The following is a 21,926-nucleotide window of genomic DNA, read 5'->3' on the forward strand; positions in this document are numbered from 1 at the left end:
ATTTTCATATTTTTGGATGAGTAAACTGAGCCCAGAAAGGTGCCAGAGCCACCCTACAAATAAAGCGCAGAGGCTCCTGGACTCTTCCTCTGGTGCTCCTGGACCAGAAGGTGGTGGTCTCCCTCCCAGCCAAAGCCCTTCCTTACCAAAGCAAAATAACTGGATCAAGAAATCGAATTGGTAAAAACAAACGTTTTTATAGTATACATACACACACCGGGTTCAGGATGACAGTGCCAGGTATGGGCGGGTGACAGTTGCTGCCGTCCCCACCGGGTAGGGTCTGCCCCTCCCCTCGGGTGTCTTGGTGCCCTGTGTCCCGGCCCAGGTTCCCCTGGGGCTTGGGGCAAGCCTGGAGAAGCTGGTCAGGCTTCACCCCAACCCTTTGCCCTTTGCCACCTAAGGGCAGCCTTTGTCACCTGCCTGCCGGGCTCCACCCCCACGGGGGGGTGGGGGAATAGGGGGAGCTCGGGTTCTCGCTGTCCCGGGGTCAAGGCTGCGCGCAGGGTCGTGTTTGCTGCAGGTCTCGCTGACGCACGGGGACGGGAGAAGATGACGTCGCTTGCCACAGCAGGTGGCGTGGGCAAGGGCCACCTGGGCGGTGCGGCCGGGGCCTCTCCACCCACCATCCCCGGAGGTCGCTGGCCCCAAAGCCGCTGCCCATGACCGCGGCCCTCAGTAGGGGTAGGGGGACACGGCGATGAGCAGGACGAAGACGCTTTGGTGGCGCGGCGCCACGGCGTGCACGGTGAGCCGGTAGAGGCCCGCGCGGGTGAGCGCGCGGCGGGTGTAGACCGCGCCGCGGCCGGCGCGCAGCGGGCGCAGGGCGAAGGGGCTGCGCGGGTCGGGCTCGAGCACGCTGAGCTCCGTGCGGTTGGCGGGGACGCCGGCCTCGGAGAGGGCGGCCAGGCGGGCCACGTCTTGGAGGGCGCGCACGCCCAGGGGCAGCGGCAGCAGCTTGTACTGCAGCGTGGAGGGGCCGCCCGCGCTGCAGTCCTGCGAGCAGCGCCGGAAGCACGTCCTGCGGGCGGGACAGACCAACGGACTCTGGGTTGCCATCTGAGCGTGCCTAGTCGCATAAACCGGATCTCACCCCCGACCCCCGCAGTTCAGCCATGCGCCGACCCCCCCACCCCACGCGCCCCGTGCCTCTCTACAAGCGCCACTGTTAGCCCGTTTTAGAGAGCGGCAAACTGAGGCCCCAGGAAGCCAGAGACGTGCCCTTTCCCATCCGAGCAGGTCCCCCATAGGTGATAAAATTTACAGCCCTCCAGGTCCCCCGGAGCCCCGGAGCTGAGTCACGGGCTCTGGATTTGGGGGGGTGGGGTTGTGCTCAAGGACTCGTGCTCAGCCTTGCCAAGGGCGCCCACTCCCTCTCACCCCCCACCTCAGCCTAGGCTTCCTGGTTAGTAGAGTCCGGGGCAAGTCGCCACCCCAGGATCCTTTCCCTAACAGCTGCAGCTGGTGCCAGCCAAGGTCCCCATGTCTGTGCGTGTTTAGGAGTATCTGTAGCCACAGTGAGAGAAATGTATTTTGTGTTTGTGTAGCTGCACGTGTCTGAGCCCTGGGGTTTTGTGTGGGATTCTGGGTGGGGTTTATGCGCCTGCACATGTGTTCCTGTGTCCAGAGTTTCCTGAATGTATTCATGTGTTCCCATGTGTCCCTGTGTGTCCATCTCCCAGCACCCCTCCCTCCAGTTCTCTCCCGACTCTGGCGTCTCCCAGCCCCCCTGTGCTCCATGCATGGCCCAAGCACCACTGTGCAGGAAATGATACTGTCCAGGTGAGCTCACACCCCAAGTGGCTGCAGGAAAGTGCTTGAGGGCATACTGCCCCTTGAGCTCAGGGGCCCCGCCCAGGAGTCCTGGCAGGGTTGACCCACTGACCCTAAGAGGGTCTCTGCCTGAGACAGGGCCTTCCTGGAGGCCCTCCTTCCTCCTTCTGGCTATACGGGAGCCAGAGTGTCGGCTGCCCAGATCCTGGCAGGGAATCCTCCCCATTCACCCCCCAGCCAACTCAGCCCTTACCCAGGGCTGGAGCCCTGCCGGAAGGTGGCAGGACACGGCGTGTTCACACACTGGTAGCTCCCGCGGGTGTTGAAGCACATCTGGCTGGGCCCGCACTCGATGCTGTCCTCCTCACACTCGTTGATGTCTGGGCAGGGAGGTAGGTGAAGAGATAGGGGGTGAAAAGATGGAGCAAAGTGGGGAGGGGCCCAAGGAGGAGCCAGGGAAGGCGTGGGGGGAGGGTTAAGTGGGAGAGAGATGCCTTCAGAGGGCAGCGAGGTGCACGGCCCCTTCCCCGGTCCCCAGCCAGCCTGACCCATGACAGCCCAAGTGGCAGTCTCCTAGCACCTCCCCATTTCCCCAGGTGGGCACTCTGGGGACCGCCTGAGCCTAGAGCTGGGGTGGAGAGGCTGGGGGAGATGAGGGCTGCCCTCGGACCCAGAGGAGCCACTGCCCGTGATCCTTCTCTGCCCCCCGTAGGAGCACCCCCCTCTCAGAGGACATTCACTGACCTCCGTGACAGAGAGGTAGGGATGGAGACTGGCAAGGCAGACATGATTCCTGCTTTACAGGGAAGAAGCAGCATGACTGGCCGGACCCCAGAGCGCCTTAGTTAGGGAAAATGCACTGGCCTGGGCGTTGGAGGACTTCCCTGCTACTCCCAGCAGTAGCTGCCTTGCTGCGAGCACCGGCTCTGTGCCCGCCCTCCACACGTCTCTGCCCAACATTTAGGGGAGGGCTCTGTTAGCCCCATCTCACCAGGAGACTGAGGCACAGAGAGGTGAAGTGAGTTGCCCAGTGACACACAGCAGAGCAGCAGTCGACCCCCAGGGCTGGTTTCAGCGCCTGCCCATGCGGTTTCTTAGCTCCTGCTTGGAGTATGGGTCCCGGCCTGGCTCTGGCCACCTGGGGGCGGCACTTACCCCCTCCCTGCCCCTCCCTCACATGAGATGGTTGGGAAGGGGCTGGAGAGAGCAGACTGGGTGAGAGAAGCCCCTTCCTGCTCACCCTGGCAGTTCTTCCCGCTGGGGAGGAGGCGGTAGCCAGCGGGGCAGAGGCACTGGTAGCTGCCCTCGGTGTTTCGGCAGGCGTGCTGGCACAAGTTCCTCACCCGGCACTCGTCCAGGTCTGGCCCGGGGCATGGGGGTGGGGTGGGGGGATGGGGCAGAGAAACACTGAGTCACAGGTGCCCAGGTGGCCACACGACTAACTGCAGGGCTCAGGACAAGCCAGGGAAGTCCCTGCCTTAGGCACCCGGGCCTTCTCCCTGCCCGGCCCCACCCAACCCTGGATTGCGAGGTTAGGAGAGTCCCTGGGCTTGATGCGCACCAAGGCATGGGGGGTGGAGACAGGGCTCCCAGGACAGACCCCGCTGCCCAGGTGGCAACGCTGAAGCACATCCACCCTCCAGGCTACCCTCCCCCTTCGCCTCTCTGCAGCCCGGCGCCAGTCTCCGCAGGGCCCAGGGACTCTCCTCGACACCCCCTGCCCCTGTAGCACCCCCAGTCCCTGTTCACATTCTCACGTCAACCTGGAACATACTTCTTCCCTCCCTGACTGCTTCACCTCTGCACACCGAGAGGAATGTTCTCAAAGTGGGTTCCTGGGAACATCTGCCCTCCCTCTGGGTAAAGTGTCCTGAAGTCAAATGGTTCGGAAAGGACTCCACCCACTTTGGAAGCCCCTTGCCGGTGAGCACAGCCAAGACTCCAAGAAACCTTGTAGCGAGGAGGCTTCCGTCCGCCTGAGCCGCCTACCCCGCTTGCCTGTGAACCCTGGGTTTCTTTTTATTTTTTTAACATCTTTATTGGAGTATAATTGCTTTACAATGGTGTGTTAGTTTCTGCTTTATAATAAAGTGAAACAGTTATACATATACATATGTTCCCATATCTCTTCCCTCTTGCATCTCCCTCCCTCCCACCCCTCTAGGTGGTCACAAAGCACAGAGCTGATCTCCCTGTGAACCCTGGGTTTCTGAACACGGGCGCGGTTCCCACACGCCCAGCCCAGGAGCCTGAGACAACATAGCGGGGTGTGTCCCCGGTGGGCATGGCCGGGGCTCGGTCTTACCCGTGCAGACACCGTTCTGCCGGATGAAGCCAGGCGGGCACCAGGCCCGGCCCACGCTCAGGGCTCTGGGGCCCGGTCGGAGGGAGACCCAGGCGCGGTAGGACCCACTGGGGATGGGGGTGCGGGGACGCAGCCAGGCCACCAAGCGGTCCCGGTGGCTGACGGTGGTCACGTTTGGTCCACTGCGCTCCAGCGGGGTGCAAGTCTTGCCGTCTCGGAGGAGGGTCTGGCCTGGCGGGCACAGGCAGCGGTAGCTGCCCTGGAGGTTGTGGCACTGGTAGGCACAGCTCTGGGGCAGCTGCCGGCACTCGTCGATATCTGGAGAGGAGCAGGCCCAGGCAGGGTGCCGAGGTGGCTCAGGGCGCGCTGCAGCCGCCCCACCGGGCTCCAGCCGCCTCTGTCGCTCTCCGGCCCTCCCCAGAATCCAGCTGCCTCACCCGCTGCACACAGGCCTGCCTCCAAGCCCTCCCGCTCCTGGACCACCCCCAGCCTCCTCTCCCGCTCCAGCCTCTACTACTCAGAGAGGCCCCACCCTCCCCCAGCTCTGAACTCCGGACCCCAATGTCCCTCAGCACCCCTCCCTTCAGCCTCCTGGTGAGGTCCATTCCACCTGCAAAGCCTCTCTGAGACCCACCCACTTCTCTCCACCCGCCTCCTCCTCCTGGGCTCCCAGGGAAGGCGACCTTGCCGGGCAGGGGGTGAGGTTTCGGTGGGAAACAGCAGGCAAAGCACGGATCAGGCACATGGTGGGCACGCAATCGGTGTTGGCTGCTGTGCTATTCACAGAACTCAGTGTCACCCCTGTCATAACCGATCCCTGCCCGTGAGCTGTGGGCGCTGACCCGGGTCCCAGGGACGGGGTGGCTCTCCCCATACCTAGGCAGGGCAGGCCGGGGCCCTGGACCCGGTACCCCCTGGGGCAGCCGCAGCGGTGCCCGCCTGGGGTGTTCTCACAGATCTGGTTGTAGTGACACTCGTCCGTCTGCTCCAGACACTCGTCCACATCTGGAAAGGCAGGGGCAAGGGCGGGGGCGCGCTGAGCCCACAGTCCCTCCCCCTAGGACATACCACGCGTCTCCGCATCTGGGCCTCATCCCCGTCCCCATCTCCAACTTCAGTGCCACCAGGAGGAATGCCAGCGTTTGCAACCACCCTTCCTAATTATACCAGCTTTGGAGGGTAAGAAGGTTCTGGGTCCAAAAGAAGGAAGGGGCTTAAAAGGTGGGCTTTGGAGGCAGAGTCCTGGGTTTGGACTCAGCTCTGCCATGTCTCTTGATCCTTGAGCCAGTAACTCTCCCTCTCTGAGCCTCAGTTTCCTCATCTGTAAAAAGGGGTCACGATAGGACTCCTTCATGGGATCATGGGGAGAAAACTGGATCATGCACATGAAGGGCTTAGGACCCTGGTATATGGGCCGAGCTCAAAAACTGGTGAGAAGGAAGGAAGGGAGGGCGGGAGGAAGGCAGGAGAAGCCCTAGAAATGGGATGAAATGGGATGACTGCCTCTTCTGAGTCCAAGTTTACCACGCTCTCCCCCTCCACTGACGGCCTCTCTTGGGGAAACCAGGAGGACCCACAGTCATGAAAGCCTAGAATTCTAGAACAGGAAGGACCCTAGAGGTCACCCATCCAGGGGTGGCACCTAGGTTTTGTCTCAAAGGCCCACTGCAACTGATTCATAGTAGCCACTGTAGCTGGAGAAGCTGTGTTGAGAAGGATTCAGAGGCTGCCTGTGGGCTGGACCATGATCCACGAGGGGAAAGAGGGGAAGTGGCAGTAGATGTAGCATATGTTTGCCATCCCTGACCTGGTCCCCCTTCATCAGACAGATGAGAAACCTGAGACCCACAAAGGAAAAGACACTTGCCAAAGGGACTCAAGTCACCAGCAGCCAGGCTGGGTCAGGACTCAGACCTCCTGAGCCCAGCTCAGGCTTTCTCCCCGGCCTCACTCGACTCCTTCTGCCAAGAGAGTTCCGGTTTCCCTGAAGGCCCAGCGTCCCAGTGACACACAGCATGCCCTCTGCTGAACCCTGGCAACCACTGGGTTCCCGGGAGTCGGGACAGCCCGGCACCATGCCCCTGTCACCTTCACAACCGGCTCCATCAGTGGCCACCCGGAAGCCAGGCCCGCAGTTAGGGAGGCAGCGGTAGGACCCCAGCAGGTTCACGCAGCGCTGCCCCTCTCGGCAAGGATCGGCCTCCCAAGCACACTCGTCCACATCTGTGGGGTGGACGGGGGCAGGGGCTGCATGAACACTTGTCCCCAGGCCCAGCCTACCCACACAGGCTTTGTCCTTAGGCCCAGAAGCCCCTGGCAGGAAGGTCCCCACCCCTCCTGCTAGCTCTGTCCATCATCTCGGCATCCCCAGAAACACAGAGCCTCCTCTGAGGGACCCGGCGGGCCTGGCCAGTAGCATCTGAAGTGAGGCTGCAGACAATGCCCTTTGGGTGCCCCAAAGAGACTTGGCCACGCCAGGCCCCACTGGTGGGATGGAGGGACACAGGTGCGGGATCAGAGTCCAGACAGCGTCTCAGGGTCAGATTTATCGTCCAGCAACCTCGTTATGGGGGCAAGCAGGGCAAGAGGGCCAGATGGTATCAGCTCACTTCCAAGCCCGGTGGACTGGAGATGCCCGCCGAGGGCTGGGAAAGCTTCTGAGGCCACGTCCAGGCTCAGCGGGTGTGCGTGCCGTGAGCACGTGGTGGCCACATGCATGTCTTTAGAGAGCCCCATCGCCCCTCAGTACTTGAGCCTCTCCCCTCTGTGGCCCTCAAAATAAGAAGTTCTCAGTGGGAACAGGGCATGGGAACCCCTAGGCTCACATCCCCTGAGGGATGTGCCCCCTGGCCAGGGTCCCAGCCCCGGAATCTCCCTGAGCACACCTGGGCCAGGTCCAAGACGAGCCTCTCCACCTGGGGCCCACTCACCTCTGCAGGTCCTTTCGTCCCTGGCCAGGGTGAAGCCAGCTGGGCAGGAGCAGGAGAAGCGGCCGGGCACATTGCGGCAGGAGTGGGCGCAGGGGCTGGGACTGCCCGAGCACTCGTCCCTGTCTGCGGGGTGGGCAGAGGTCTGGTGGTCTGCGCTCACAGGCCCTCCAGCCCTCAGTCCCTCCCAGGCGGAGGCCTCCCTCGTCCCTGCCGGGGTGGGGAGGCGTGCTCACCCACGCAAAACTCTCCCGGGGCGTCCAGCTCAAAGCCCTCTGGGCAGCCGACTTCATTCTCTTCTGCTAGGCAAAGGGGACAGACCCTGAGGACACGAGGGCCCCAGTGCCCAAGGCGCCCGGGGATAGAGAGCCCAGGCCCATCTGGGGGCCCTGGCAGGATCTGGCTGGGGCAGTGGGGGGTGGAGACGGGACGGGGGCCTCACCAGCTTGCAGGGCCGTGGAGAGCTGGAAGCGCAGGGCCTTGGCCTCGGGGTCGAAGGCCGAGCTGATAGCGGAGGCCCGCAGGTGCTGCACCAGCTGGGGCTGGGGGCCCCGGGCCACGTCGTACCGGATGCTGTGGTTGCAGCGCAGGAACGACAGGAGGCTCTCCTGCCGGAAGTTCTGCGTGGAGCCCACAAAGAGCCGGCCGGGCCCCGTCTGCACGTACTGCTCCTGGAAGTCCTGGAAGAGGCGGGTGGGGAGGAGGACATCACGATATCAACTTCCAAGGGCCGAGGGGCCCTCAGCCCCCAGTGCGGATGCTGGGGTGTGGGCCGGGTGGGCCTTTCGGCTCTTCTTCCAACCAGCTGGGCACCCTCGAGCTGTCTGCGAAGCTGGGCCTGAGCATCCTCCTGCTGCGGGGTTCGTCCTCCCCGTAGCCCAGCCAGGCCACGCCCCAGACCCCGCTGGGGAGTCAGGAAGGAAAGTGGGCCCAGCTGCCCGGGGAGGGTTGGGGCAGGACACGCCACTCTCTCGCGTGCACCCCATCTGCACACCCCAGGGCTCTCCCCCCACCTGCACTTGCAGATCTGCGTCCGCCAGGCTCTCGGGGACGATGCCATTGACCACCACGTCGAGGAGCAGGAGGCCATCGGGATCCAGGCCCCGGGCCACCTGGGTCATCGTGAGCAGCTCCCCTGCAATCCATCCCCACCCAGCCTGGAGTCACCTCGGGGGAGAGGCCCTGGGCTCAGACCTCAGCCCCACCTGGCCCACCTTGGGGAGACCCCCGCTCACCTGTGGCAAACTCCACATGCGACTCCTGCTGGAAGCGGCCGCCCGTCAGGGAGTGGCCGTTCAGGGCATCGCCACTCTCTCTGGCCAGAGCCCAGTAGATGGGGGCGATGGTGACCACGAGCACCCGCATCAGAGGCCCTGGACGGGGTGGACACCGAGGCTAGGCTAGAGCCAGACGCCGAGGGCAGCCGCTCTCCTGCTCAAGGTCCCTCTGCAGCTCCCTACCGCCCCCAGGAGAGCTCAGCCCCTTCCCTCCCTACCCAGGCCTAGCCCGTGATTGCCTGGGCCGGTAATCAGATCAGAAGGTGGGAAGTGGTGAAAACTACTTCGTGGAGTAGCGGTGAAAATGAGCAAAATATATTTATACAAAGAAGTGCCTTTAATATTCAGCTGAATTCAATAAATATTGAGGGCTACTGGGTCACCACACAGCATGGGACTGCATCGACCGTCACTACATGCATGCTGGACCAAGTAGAAAATCAACTGTCTCCTAACTTGCAGACACCTTCCAGAAGAGCCTGGGAGAGGGAGGATGGTTCTAAACCACTGACTTGGAAAAAAGAGCCCAAAAGTGCCCTGGACACGGATTCTCAGACCTTCCCACGATGCCCGGCCCTCCTCTCAGGGCACGTGGGGTCTGGGACTGGGGAAGGGGGAACGTTGTATGCTTGGGGCCAGGGATGGTCCAGCTTCTCAGCCAAACTGCTGGCTCAGAAGAGGTACAAGAGGGCTGATGTTCACAGGAGCCAGCTGGGCCCCTGCCCCTGGGAGCAGAAACTTCTCGGCCTCTCTGTGCCTCTGCTTCCACTAAACAGAGCCAGGCACGCCTGGCCTGGAGCCAGATGCTTCTCCATGGCTCCTGCTCCTGAAGCTGGAAGAAGCAGCCACACCTGGGCAGTGTCTCACTTCACTCCCTCTCTGCCGACAGCCAGCCCGGAGTGACCCCCCCTCCCCAAGCCAGAGTCCCCTGACCCCCCCACTGCTCACACAGTCTGTGGTCAAGGGCAGCTCTGGAGGGGCTGCTTTTAGCAAAGCCGCTGTCAACACTGCCCTCTCCCTGCTCTGGACCCCCACGAGGGGATGCAGGACCCCCTGGGCAGGGTGAGATGGCAGAGTCCATTACAGCAGCGTCTGTAATGTCTCTTCAGAACATTCCATTTGCTTAGGACACACTATTTTATGAATCTGTTTGAAAGTGGACATTTCTTGGTTCTCTGGGCCTTCTAGCTAATTTTATTCTCCACGTTTCCTTCCCCTTTTCTGTCCCCTGCAGCCCATATCCCTTACTCCTTACTAGTGATCCCTTCACTTCGCTAGCAGCTCTTGCCTTAACAGTGGGAAAAAAACCTCACATAGCAATCAGTGGTTTCAAAAGTCACAATCTGACCCTGCATTCACATAATACTGGTAATTTCGCACTCTCGGGCTGATCTTAAATGCAGTTATTTTGTTTGGTTGGGGGCTGTGGGGTGGAGAGGAAGTGGCCTGCACCTCGATCCACTTTGGCTGAGACTCAGCTCAGGTCGGAGGGTCCCCAGACGCAGGAGATGCTCTGGCCCCCACTTACCCACACTCGCAGGGATGTGGCTGATGCTGCTGCAGAGGGTGGTGACCCCAGAACGTGCCTCCTGTTGCACGCTGGTGTTGAGGACAGCCATGCCAAATTTCTGCCCATTGATCACCCCAATCATGCTGCCCCGGCTCCCCCGGGGCTCCCCTGTGAGGAAGGAAGAGAATAAGAGGGACACTATCCACCTCTGTGCCCTCAGGGATATGCAGGTACTGTTTTCCATTTCATGAAGGCGTAAACTGAGGCTCAGAGAGGGGCAGTAACTTGCCCAAGGACACACAGCTAATGGGTGATGAACTCAACACTCAGGGGATCCTGGCTTCGAGAGAGAAGGGAGACATTTAAGAGGAGCCCCACACAGGGATGGTGCCAGCTTCTAATTCTGGCTCTGCCATCACCTTCTTGAAAACCTGGGCAAGTCCGGCCCCCAAGCCACACTTGAGTTGGCTTATCTATAAAATGAGGAGGCGGGCACCACAGATGCACCAAAGACCTGTTGGGTTCTAAAATGCCAAGTGATGGGGGCGGGGGGCCTGGCACACTGGAGGAGCCAGGGAGGAGAGGCAGGGCACCGGGCCAGGAAACGAATGCTGCCACCTGAACACCTCCCATTCCGTCAGTGGCCCTGGCTCCAGCTGCCCTGCCGCTGGCCCAGCTGGGGTGGGCTGAATTTCTAGCAGCCGTCAGGCAGTCTGCTAGCAGATGCTCTTCAGCACTAATCAAATGGATTGTACAGGCACAGGGGGATGCTTCCTCTGGCTAATGGGCCAGCTGTCTCGTTTGGACAGATGGCAAGAGACAGAAGCTAGCCTGACTCTCCACTCACCAGCCCTCAGGGGAAATTGACAACAAATTGCCAATATCTGTCAAAAAAATAACATACAACACTCAACTGCCAAGATCCTAAGTGGGTAGATCAGGGGGCTGGTTAATTTTGGATTCCAGGAAGCAATGCCATTTCCTGCAGCCCTTAGCTGGGGTTTGATGAGATTTGATGCCCATCTGGGATGTCTCTCGTCAATATCCGCAGCTCTGGGATTTATGGGGGGGACAGGAAATTGGAGGCCAGGAATGACAAGCCGCTGGCAACCTTCTCAGACATGAGGTGACTCAGCAGCCTCTTGTTCCCCACAAGGCCAGGATGCCCCTCCCCAGACTTATGGGAAAGGAGGGAGAGAGTTAGGGGGCCTCAACGCCTTTGAATATCTTTTATATAGCAACGTCCCTTGAAGGAATTTATCCTATAGAAATATTCAGTCCAGCACACAAAGATGTGCACCACAGGATGGTTTCTGGAGGGGAAACTGGAAAAAAAAAAACCCCACAAACCTGTTGTTTATTTAATGAAGCCAACAGCAATTAAGTTTAAAACATGTTCCTATGGAATGGTATGAAATCATTACAGAAGGTGTGGGCTAGGCTTATTGTCATGGGCTACTGTCCATGATAGAGTAAGGAAATATGGCAGGTTGTAAACACAACTTGTACATTTGACCTCATTTGTAAAAAGAAAAAAGTGTATCTCTTTACATTCAGAGAAAAAGTGTAGAAATATATACCTCAAATAATTACCTGAGCTATTTCTAAGTGAATTATGGGAGATAACTGATCATTACTTTTTTCTTCACACGTTTTTAAAAATTATCTGGCCTTTCTACAATTAAAATATACAAGGTACAAATTAGTTGTTTCCATTAAAAAAGCAAGGATGCTGTTATGGGTTGAATTGTGTCCTCCTAAAAGGATGTGCTGAAGTCCTAACCCTCGGTACCTGAGCACGTGACCTTATTTGAATGTAGGGTCTGTACAGAGGTAACCATGTTAACATGAGGTCATGAGGGTGGGCCCTAACCTAATATGACTGGTGTCCTTATATAAAGGGGAAATTTAGAGACAGACACGAGCGCAGGGAGGATGCCACGTGATCATGAAGGCAGAGAGAGGGGTGACGCTTCTACAATCAAAGAACTCCAGCAAACTACCAGAAGCTAAGGGAGAGGCCTAGAATAGATTCTCTATCACATATCTCAGAAGCAACCAACCCTGCTGACACCTTGACCTTAGATTTTCACCCTCCAGAACGGCAAGATCATACACTTCTGTTGTTTTAGGCCCCACTGGGCAGGGAATCCCACCCCTGTCCACAAAGGTCTGGGCAGGGAGGCTCCATACCTCTCACGGCCAGGAACGCCTGGGCTGTGGCAGAGCCCAGGAGGTTGTGAGCAACGCACTGATATGCGCCCGCATCCCCAGTCTCCACTCGCTCCAGCCACAGGCTCCCGTCCGTTAGGGTCCTGAGCCGCCGGCTGGCCCGCAAGGGCTGGCCCGCTCGCAGCCACTCCACCGTGGGCACTGGCTCTCCAGAGGCCTGGCACCGCAGGGCCACGGCATCCCCAGATCTCACTGTCACATCTTGGGGCTTCACCTGGAACACCGGGGCACCTGTGGGAGGCCCAGGGCAGCTTTTAGAAACATCTTATTATTTTTGTATACAGGCACACCTTGGAGATACTGTGAGTTCAGTTCCAGACCACCGCAAAAGAGCAAATATCACAATAAAGTGAATCACATGAATTTTTTGGTTTCCTAGAGCATATAAACAGTATGTTTACACTATACTGTAGTCTATTACGTGTGCAATAGCATTATGTCTAAAAATACAACCTATATATCTTAATTTAAAAATAACTGATTGCTAGAAAATGCTAACCATCATCTGGGCCTTCAGTGAGTCACAATCTTTTTGCTGGGAGGGTTTGAAATATTTTGAGAATTACCAAAACGTGACACAGAGACACAAAGTGAGCCAATGCTGTTGGGAAAATGGTGCCAACAGACTTGCCCGATGCAGGGTTGCCACAAACCTTCAGTCTATAAAAAATGCAATATTTGCAAAATGCAATAAAGTGAAGCACAATAAAATGAGGTGTGCCTCTATTCAAGTGGTACATATTCATTCAGACAGATTAGAAAATACAGAGGCAAACGATCCTCCCACCCACTTACCATTCCTGAGTATTTCCTTCTAGACACTGTTTCCTTATGAGAATGTGACCATATTACCCTTTCTTTCTTCCTTCCTTCCTCCCTCCCTCCCTTTCTTTCTTTCTTTCTCTCTCTCTCTTTCTTCTTCCTTAATTCTATAATAGATCATAACTACCTTTCACGGCATTAAATATTTGTTTTTAGTGTCTACTTGGTATTCCATTGTTGGATCTGTTATGATTTGCTTAACCAGGTCCCTATTATAGGACATTTAGCTTGTTTCCAGTGAAGGGGTGACATTTGCCAGAATTGCCTCTACTTGATGCCAGGTGACATGGCAGACCTGGGCTCTGTCACTTGACTGGTGAGAGATTCTCAAGTCACTCCCTGATCCTCAGGTTTCTCATCTGAAAGATGATACTTCCTGCCCACTTACTACTATGGACCCTCCAGCATGGCTAAAATGAAAAGGATGGAAAATGCCCAGTGCTGGTGAGGATGCAGTGCCACCAGAACTCTCACGCTGCGGGCAGAAGTGTACAACCACTGTGGAAACCGTTTGCCAGTGTATCAGTTTCCCTTGGCTGCTGTAACAAATGGCCACAAACTTGGTGGTTTAAAACAGCAAAAATTTTTTCTCTCACAGTTCTGGAGGCCAGAAGTCCAAGATCAATCGTTTCTCAAGGCTAAAGTCAAGGTGTTGTGCTCCTTCCAGAGGCTCCACGGGAGGAGATGTTCCTTGCCTCTTATGGCTTTTGGTGGCTTCTAGCATTCTGTGGCTTGAATTCCGCAGCTGAATCACTGCATTCTCTGTCTCAACTTAACATGGTCTTCCCTCCTCTCTCACCCTCTCTCTGTGTCTCTGTGTCTCTCTCTAATCTCCCTCTGCTTCTCTCTTATAAGAACACTTGTGGGACTTCCCTGGAGGTCCAGTGGTTAAGACTCCACGCTTCCAATGCAGGGGGAGTGGGTTCAATCACTGGTCAGGGAACTAAGATCCCACATGCTGCGAGGCGCAGCCAAAAAATAAAACAAACAAACAAACAAAAGAACACTTGTGATAGCATTTAGAGCTCACCAAGACAATTTAAGACAACCTCCTTTTCTCAAGATCTTTAACTTAATCGCATCTGCAAAGATCCTTTTTCCAAGTAAGATAACACTATATGGGAAAAGAATCTGAAAAAGAATAGATATATGTATAACTGAATCACTTTGCTGTATACCTGAAACTAACACAACATTGTAAATCAACTATACTCCAATATAAAATAAAAATTAAATTTAAAAAAAAATTCACAGGTCCTGGAGACTAGAACATGGTCATATCTTTGGGAGCCATTTATAGCCTCCCACAGCCAGTATGTCCTAAAGCTGAACCGGTGTGTCCTGTATGACTCAGCAATTCTGCTCTTGGAATTCCGCTCTTGGAATTCCGCTCTTGGAATCTCCCTACGCGTGTTCACGGAAAGGCGTGCCTAAGGACTTCGCAGCAGCACTGTTGACATTTGCCCCCAGCTGGAGACTAACCTACGCCGAATGCATGAATCAACTGTGGTGTAGCCACAGAGTGGAAACCACACAGCCACGAGAAGGAATAAACTCATCCCGTGTGCAATCTCACACACTGGGAAGGCGCAAGAAGCCCGACACAGAGTACACGCGACATGATTCCACTTCAACAAAGGTCAAAAACAAGCAAGAGCGGGACTTTGGCTATGGCCGAGCAAAGAGGTCAGCAAGTTGGCCCCCCAAAAAACAAGTACAAAACTTGACAAAATTGTCAAAACCAAATATTCCAGGGCTCTAGAAATCGACTAAGAGCAAACAACAAATTGAGAATTGTTTACTTCTGAAAAGCTTCTAGAACTCTAGGCACAAACAGTGTAAGGGTGTGGCCTTCCTGCCTGGGGCTGCTCCCATCTCCCAGCCCCACCCCACCCCATCATCACACTAGTTTTACGCGGGCAGGGCTGGCGGAGAAACCAGGGGCTAACTTGATTTGCAGCAGAGGATGGAGGCAGACTCTGAGAAATGGGGGTGTCATCAGGGACAGGAGCAAAACTCTAGAAAGCAAGTGGGGACCTGGCACCTCTGCTGGCCTGCAGTCCTGGCCCTGGTTGAGGAAACCAAGGACCAGCCAGCAACGCAATAAGGAGAACCTGGGAATAAGGGAGCCCCGGAGAGGCTGGATCTGCTCTCCACACACCCCTGGCTGATGTGGGAAATATGCACCTAGGCAGGGGGACCCGAAAGGGCCAGGGGAGAGTCAGAGCCAGGGCTGACTTGAAAGCTGCCTGAACTTTTTTTTTTTTTAATGTCAATTAGATCTCAATAAAGTGGTTTGAAAAACAAATCAATAAATATCAAGGGCTTCCCTGGTGGCACAGAGAATCTGCCTGCCAATGCAGGGGACACGGGTTCGAGCCCTGGTCTGGGAAGATCCCACATGCCGCAGAGCAACTGGGCCCGTGAGCCACAATTACTGAGCCTGCGCGTCTGGAGCCTGTGCTCTGCAGCAAGAGAGGCCGCGATAGTGAGAGGCCCGCGCACCGCGATGAAGAGTGGCCCCTGCTTGCCACAACTAGAGAAAGCCCTCGCACAGAAACGAAGACCCAAACACAGCCATAAATAAATAAATAAATAAATAAATTTTAAAAATAAATAAATAAATATCAAAAGTTTGAAAACAACAGTAATACTAGGTGGCATTTGTTGATTACTTACTGTGTGCCAGGCACTGTTTGAAGCACTTTACATGCATTATTCCATTTAAACTTCACACGACTTATGAGACCTGTTCTATTATTATCCCTATTTTAAAGATAAGAAAACTTAAGTACAGAGAAATTAAATGATTTGCCTAAGGTCACAGAGCAGATGGGCGAACCAATAACAATTCCGAGTGGACTGAGTCCAGAACCTGCCCTCTCAACCACTAGGATTGAAGCAAGAATGACCTATTCCTGCCTCAGGGCCTTTGCACTTGCTATTCTTTCTGCTTAAAGCAATTTCTCTTACACTGTCTCATGGATGGATGCCTCCTTCTCATCATTTAGATCTCAACTTAAATTTTAAAATATAAAAAATAAAAATAAAAAGAGGTCTTTCCTGATCACCCCCCAAAATTGCCTGAACTTTGAATTACTCCACAACCACGCTCCACTTCATTGATGGAAGATGGGAGTTTTATTTTAATTTTCAGAAGTTTGCCTTTAATTTTCAGCAGTTTGATAGCGATGTGTCTCAGTGCAGACATCTTTGAGTTTATCCTGTTTGAGTTTTCCTCAGCTCCTTGAATTTGTAGGTTTATGTATCTGGTGAAATTCTGGGGAATTTCAGCTCTTGTTTCTTTGACTACTTCTCACCTGTCTTTCTCCTTTCCTTCTGAGGCTCTAATGAACGAATGTGAGATCTTTTGGGGGTAGTCCCACAGATCGCTGAGGCCCTCTTCATTTTTTTCCCCAGTCTATTTTCTCTCTGTTGTTCAGACTAGTTAAATTCTACTGTTATATCTTCAAATTTGCTAATTCTTTCCTCTGTCCTCTTTGTACTATTACACCCAACCACTGAGTTTTTAATTTTGTTTATTATAAATTTAGTGCTAATTTGGTTCTTCTTTATATCAATTTCCTTGCTGAGATCTTCTACTTTTTCACGTTTAAGCATGTTCACAGCTGCTCATGGCCACTTTAAAGTCCTTGTTGAGTTGAGATTTTCCTTGTTCTTGGTATGATGACTGAGTTTCAAGTGTATACTAAACATTCTGAGTTGAAAGACTCTAGTTCTAGTTCTTTCGTTTTAACAGGCTGCCTCTAACGCTGCCACGGGAAGGAGGTGTGGCCTCATTATTTCCAGGTGAAGGTAGAAACCCCGCTTCCCCAGCTGGCCTCCACTGACACCCCAGAACAAGAAGGGGTGCTTTACCATCACTGGGCAGGCACGGAGTTCAGAGTTCACACTAGGCCTCCACGGATATCAGACCTGGCTGGGAGGGTTACTGCCCCCACTTGGCCTCTTCTGACACCATTACCCCCTGCCCACCCCGCAGTGTGGGGAGAGGGGTGCCTCGGGACAGCAAGGAAAAGGCAGAAGTGTAGGCCTCCCGCTTGGTCTTTGTTGATGGGGTTTGGGGTGAGGCTGCAGTTTTTCATAGTGTTTGGCTGGAATAGGGTGTTATTACCTAAGTATTCTAGCTTGATATGCTGTCCTTTTTCTGGTCCTTTAGCAAGAGATAGCAGACTTTTGGGGGGGGGCCCTCATTTTTTTTTTTTTTTTTTTTTGTCTGAGCCCATCGGTATTTCCAGGTTGCCGGCTTCTCAAGCATCCTGCCCAGGATATATGAGGCAAAAAGAAAAACTAGGGATTTTGCTGCCATATCATCCCATAGGTCCCAAGATCCTTGGCCCATCCTTCTTTCCTCTACCTTTCAGAGTCTTTCAGTGTTTGTTTTCTATATAAAGTCTAGAGTTTTTAAGCTGTCCTTAGCAAGAGGAATAAGCAGAAGTGCCTCTAATGCCATCTTGTCTGGAACCAGAAACCTCCCTCCCTCACCCCCATCCACGACAAAAGCTCTCAACAAACTAGGTATAAAAGGGAATTTCCTCAACCTGATAAAGGGCATCTATAAAAACCCATAGCTGACATCATACTCAATAGTGTAAGACTGAATGCTCTCCTCCTAAAGCTGGCAACAAGGCAAGGCTGCCTGCTCTGGCCACTCCTATTTAACCTTGTGTCAGAGGGTCTAATCAATGCCATAGGCAACACAGAGAAATTAAAGGCATCCAGAGGAGAAAGGAAGAGGTAAAACCACTCTACTCATAGAGGACATGTAGAAAATCCTAAGGAACCTGCCAAAAAATTACTAGAACTAAATACTAATTTAGCAAGGTTGCAGGATTTAAGATCGAGATAACAAAAATCAATTGTATTTCTATATACTAGCAATGAAAAATCCAAAAAATCAAACTAAGAGAAGAATTCCACTTACAATAGCGTCAAAAATCATGCAATACTTAGTAATCAATTTAACAAAAGTACAAGACTTGTACCCTGAAAACTGCAAAATATCACTGAGAGAAATGGAAAAGATCTAAATAAATGGTACAGAACAACTGGATATCCATATGCCAAAAAAAAAAAAGAGGAATTTAGATCCTTATCTCACACAAACATTAACTCGAATGGATTTGGCCTAAATATAAGAAAACTGTAAAAATTACAGAAGACGATGTGACCTTAGGTTAAACAAAGATTTTTAAAATATAACACAATCCATAAAATACTATTGGACTTCACCAAATTTTAACACTTTTGCTCTTCAAAGGCAAAATACAGGAAATGCAAATACAGGCCACAGACTGGGAGAAAATATTTGCAAATCATCTATCTGATAAAGGACCTGTATCCAGACTATGTAAACGACTCTTAGAACTCATTAATAAGACAATCCAATTTAAAAATGAGCAAAAGACCTAAATGGACACTTAGCCAAAGAAGTCATACGAAAGAGTAATAAACACATGAAAAGATGCTCAATATCATTAGTTATTAGGGAAATGCAAATTAAAACCACAGTGAGATACTACTTTGTAACCACAAGGATGGTTAAAATTTAAAAGACTGACATGGGCTTCCTTGGTGGCGCAGTGGTTGAGAATCTGCCTGCCAATGTGGGGGACACGGGTTCGAGCCCTGGTCTGGGAAGATCCCACATACCGCGGCGCGACTAGGCCCGTGAGCCACAGTTGCTGAGCCTGCGCGTCTGGAGCCTGTGCTCCGCAACGAGAGGCTGCGATAGTGAGAGGCCTGCGCACTGCGATGAAGAGTGGCCCCCACTTGCCGCAACTAGAGAAAGCCCTCGCACAGAAACGAAGACCCAACACAGCCATAAATAAATAAAATTAAACAAAAAAAAACAAAACTTTAAAAAAAAAAAAAAAAGACTGACATTACCAAGCGTTGGCAAGGATGTGGAGAAACCAAAACCTCATACACTACTGGAAGGAAAGTAAAACAATACAGCTAGTTTGGTGATTTCTTAAAAAGTGACCTATACAGTGATCAGGTCACGCAGCAATTAGACTCCCAGGAATCTCAAGAGAAAGAACATATATCCACACAAAGATGTATACACAGATGTTCACAGCAGCATTATTCATAAGAACCAAAAACTAGAAACAATCTGAATGTCTAGTAACTGGGGAATGGATAAACATAATGTGGTCAATCCAGACCATGGAATACTATCAATGTAATACTATGGAGCAATAAAAGGGAACGATGTACTGACATACGCTGTAATGTGGATGAACCCCCAAAACATCGCTAAGTGAAAGAAGTCGGAACGAAAAACTGCATATGATTCCATGTATGTGACATTACCAGAAAAGGTACATCTATAGGGACAGAAGGCAGATCAGCAGTTGCCTGGGGCTGGAGGTGGGAACGGAGATTGACTACGAATGGGCAGAGGCAACTTGGAAATATTCTAAAAATGGGTTGTACAATGCTATACATTTACTAAGAATCACCAAACTGTATACTTATAATGGGTGGATTTTTTCACTTAAAAATTGTGGTAAAAAAACATATAACATAAAATTTACCATCTTACTCGTTTTTAAGTGTACCGTTCAGCAGTGTTAAATGTATTCACATTGTTGTACAACCATCACCACCATCCATCTCCAGAACTTTTTCATCTTGCCAAACTGAAACTATATCCATTAAACACTAATTCTCATTCCCCTTCCCCCAGCCCCCTGGCAACCAGCATTCTGCTGCCCGTCTCTGAGAATTCGACTACTCTAGGGACCTCATACAATTAGAATTATACAGTATTTGTCTTTTTGTGACTGGTTAATTCACTTAACATAACATCCTCAAAGTTCATCCATGTTGTAGCATGTGACAGAGTTTCCTTCTTTTTTAAGGGTGAATAATACGAATGGGTGAATTTTATGGTATGTAAATTATGTCTCAATAAAGCTATTTTTTAAAAAGGCAAAATTCTGGATGGTGATTCCCTCGAGAGGGGGTAGAGACTGGAAGGGGGCATGATGGGGGGGGCGGGTCTGGGAACTGTTACTGCTCTATTTTTGGATCTGGGTGCAGGTTACCTGGGTGGGTTCATGTTATGAAAATTCATTGAGCTGTACTCTTGTGACATGTGCCCTCCTCCTTGTGTGTTAATCTTCAATGAAAAGTTTCATTAAAAATCCTTATTTATTCCTGTTTTGTAAATAAGTTCATTTGTATCATTTTTTTAGATTCCACATATAAGCGATATCATATGATATTTGTCTTTCTCTGTCTAACTTACTTCACTCAGTATGACAAGCTCTAGGTTCATCCATGTTGCTGCAAATGGCATTATTTCATTCTGGCAGGGGAGGGATAAATTGGGAGACTGGGACTGACATATACACACTACTATATATAAAATAGATAACTAATAAGGACCTAGTGTATAGCACAGGGAACTCAATACTCTGTAATGACCTATATGGGAAAAGAATCTAAAAAAGTGTGGAGATATATATATATATATATATATATATATATATATAACTGATTCACTTTGCTGTACAGCAGAAACTAACAACATTGTAAATCAATGATACTCCAATAAAATTTTTTTTTTAATCCCTATTTAGACTATTTCACAGGGTTACTTTGAGGCTCACATAGTGCTATAACCTGCTTGGCAAACACAGGAGCTGTCACTATGATCTCAATGACAGTTTTGAGTTCTGAATAAACAGGTCCCCCAGGCCTGGCTGTTGGGTCCCCAGTACTCACCAGCCCCTAATTCCCATTCCACGTTGGGAAGACAGTTCATGGGACTTCAACTGTGTGTTCTGAATAAATATTCAGAATGGCCCTCCTTTCCCATCACACAGCCCGGGGGGCGGCAGCCACAGCCTCAGCACAGCTGCCCCCTGGGTGCCCACCTCACTGCGTGCCCACCTCACCCGGTCCCCACCCAGGGCCCAGGAAAGGTGGGGCTGAGACTCACTCTGTAGCACGAGGACCACCACTTTCTCCACCGCGCCCAGCTCATTCTCCGCCAGGCACTGGTATTGTCCCGCGTCGTCCTTCTGTGGGTGGGCACGGGAGCGGGGGCGTGGCATTCAGGAGAGGAGGACGAGGGGGCGGGGAGCATCTGGGGACAGCTGGGCACAGACAGGGGCACCTGGAGCAAGACCCATCTAACCAGGAGGAGCTTAGAGCATCAACCAGCCAGGGGCCCGCAGATCCCACCAGAGGGGCTTCCATGGCTGCTTGTCAAGAGAATCCAAAGAGAATCCAGCCCCCTTCACCCCTGGAACTTGGGGTGATGACAACCCATTGCTCTAAGGGGAGCTATATGCTGCAGAAGCATGATTTAGATCCACCTCTTCCAAATTGTGCACGTTAAAGTATTATGACTCCACGGCACATTATTAGGAATTCCTTAAAAAACGGGTTTTGTGTTTGAGCAAGTTTGGGAAACACTGAGTTAGACAAGAACAGGTTTCGGCCCTGCAGGCTCCCGGGGGCTTTTATTGTGCGAGTGCGCACTGCGAGTCTTCCAGAGGGGGAGGGTTTGCAGCACTTCCTGGCCTTGGTGATAGGGAAGTTTCTTCCCAGGATATCCACGACCATGGCAGTGATGCAACTCAGGAAGAATGCTGGCTCAGATTCGCTTCCGTGTGGCAGCACCACCATGAGATGCAGCTGGGGCAGCCTGAGGCCACTGTCCACGCCCAGAAGATAATATCCCAGAGGCCACTCCCAAGGGACTGTCAGCGGGCAGCACGGCACACAATTAAGAGTATAGATTTGGGCATCAGTCCAAGATGGGACCGAATCCGGGCTCCACTGTTCACCATGTCTCCGGAGCCTCAGTTTCCCCATCTCTAAAACGGGGATAATAACCGATAAGATTGTTGTAAGCATCAAATGAAATCATGCTCCCTAAACGCGAGGCACGGTGCCTGGTCCACAGCAAATACTCAGGTCACGGCAACCCTTACTGCTGCTGCTGCTGCTGCCTTTACCAGTCTGAGACAGGCTCCCAGATGGGCAAGATCAAGGACCCCTAAGATGAGTCCTTGACATCATCGAACTGTGGAATTCTG

The 21,926-nt window shown here is 52.7% G+C and overlaps 1 protein-coding gene across 1 annotated transcript in view; it reads right to left on the reverse strand.

Annotated features, from left to right (window-relative positions):
* Positions 1-675: 675 nt before the first annotated feature.
* The window catches only part of HMCN2 (hemicentin 2), a 150,819-nt gene continuing 129,568 nt past the window's right edge, over positions 676-21,926 (reverse strand). The window contains exons 85-98 of the mRNA XM_061200924.1: positions 20,822-20,903; positions 11,986-12,255; positions 9,811-9,960; positions 8,241-8,378; positions 8,019-8,140; positions 7,448-7,685; positions 7,242-7,304; positions 7,009-7,131; positions 6,167-6,301; positions 4,955-5,083; positions 4,079-4,396; positions 3,014-3,133; positions 2,027-2,153; positions 676-1,021 (exon numbers count right to left, since the gene is read on the reverse strand). Of these exons, the coding sequence (XP_061056907.1) occupies positions 676-1,021; positions 2,027-2,153; positions 3,014-3,133; positions 4,079-4,396; positions 4,955-5,083; positions 6,167-6,301; positions 7,009-7,131; positions 7,242-7,304; positions 7,448-7,685; positions 8,019-8,140; positions 8,241-8,378; positions 9,811-9,960; positions 11,986-12,255; positions 20,822-20,903 (2,361 nt within the window). The remainder of the gene's footprint in view (positions 1,022-2,026; positions 2,154-3,013; positions 3,134-4,078; positions 4,397-4,954; positions 5,084-6,166; positions 6,302-7,008; positions 7,132-7,241; positions 7,305-7,447; positions 7,686-8,018; positions 8,141-8,240; positions 8,379-9,810; positions 9,961-11,985; positions 12,256-20,821; positions 20,904-21,926) is intronic.

The sequence above is a fragment of the Eubalaena glacialis genome, chromosome 9 (genome assembly GCF_028564815.1).
Source record: "Eubalaena glacialis isolate mEubGla1 chromosome 9, mEubGla1.1.hap2.+ XY, whole genome shotgun sequence".
In the NCBI taxonomy this organism is placed as follows: Eukaryota; Metazoa; Chordata; class Mammalia; order Artiodactyla; family Balaenidae; genus Eubalaena; species Eubalaena glacialis.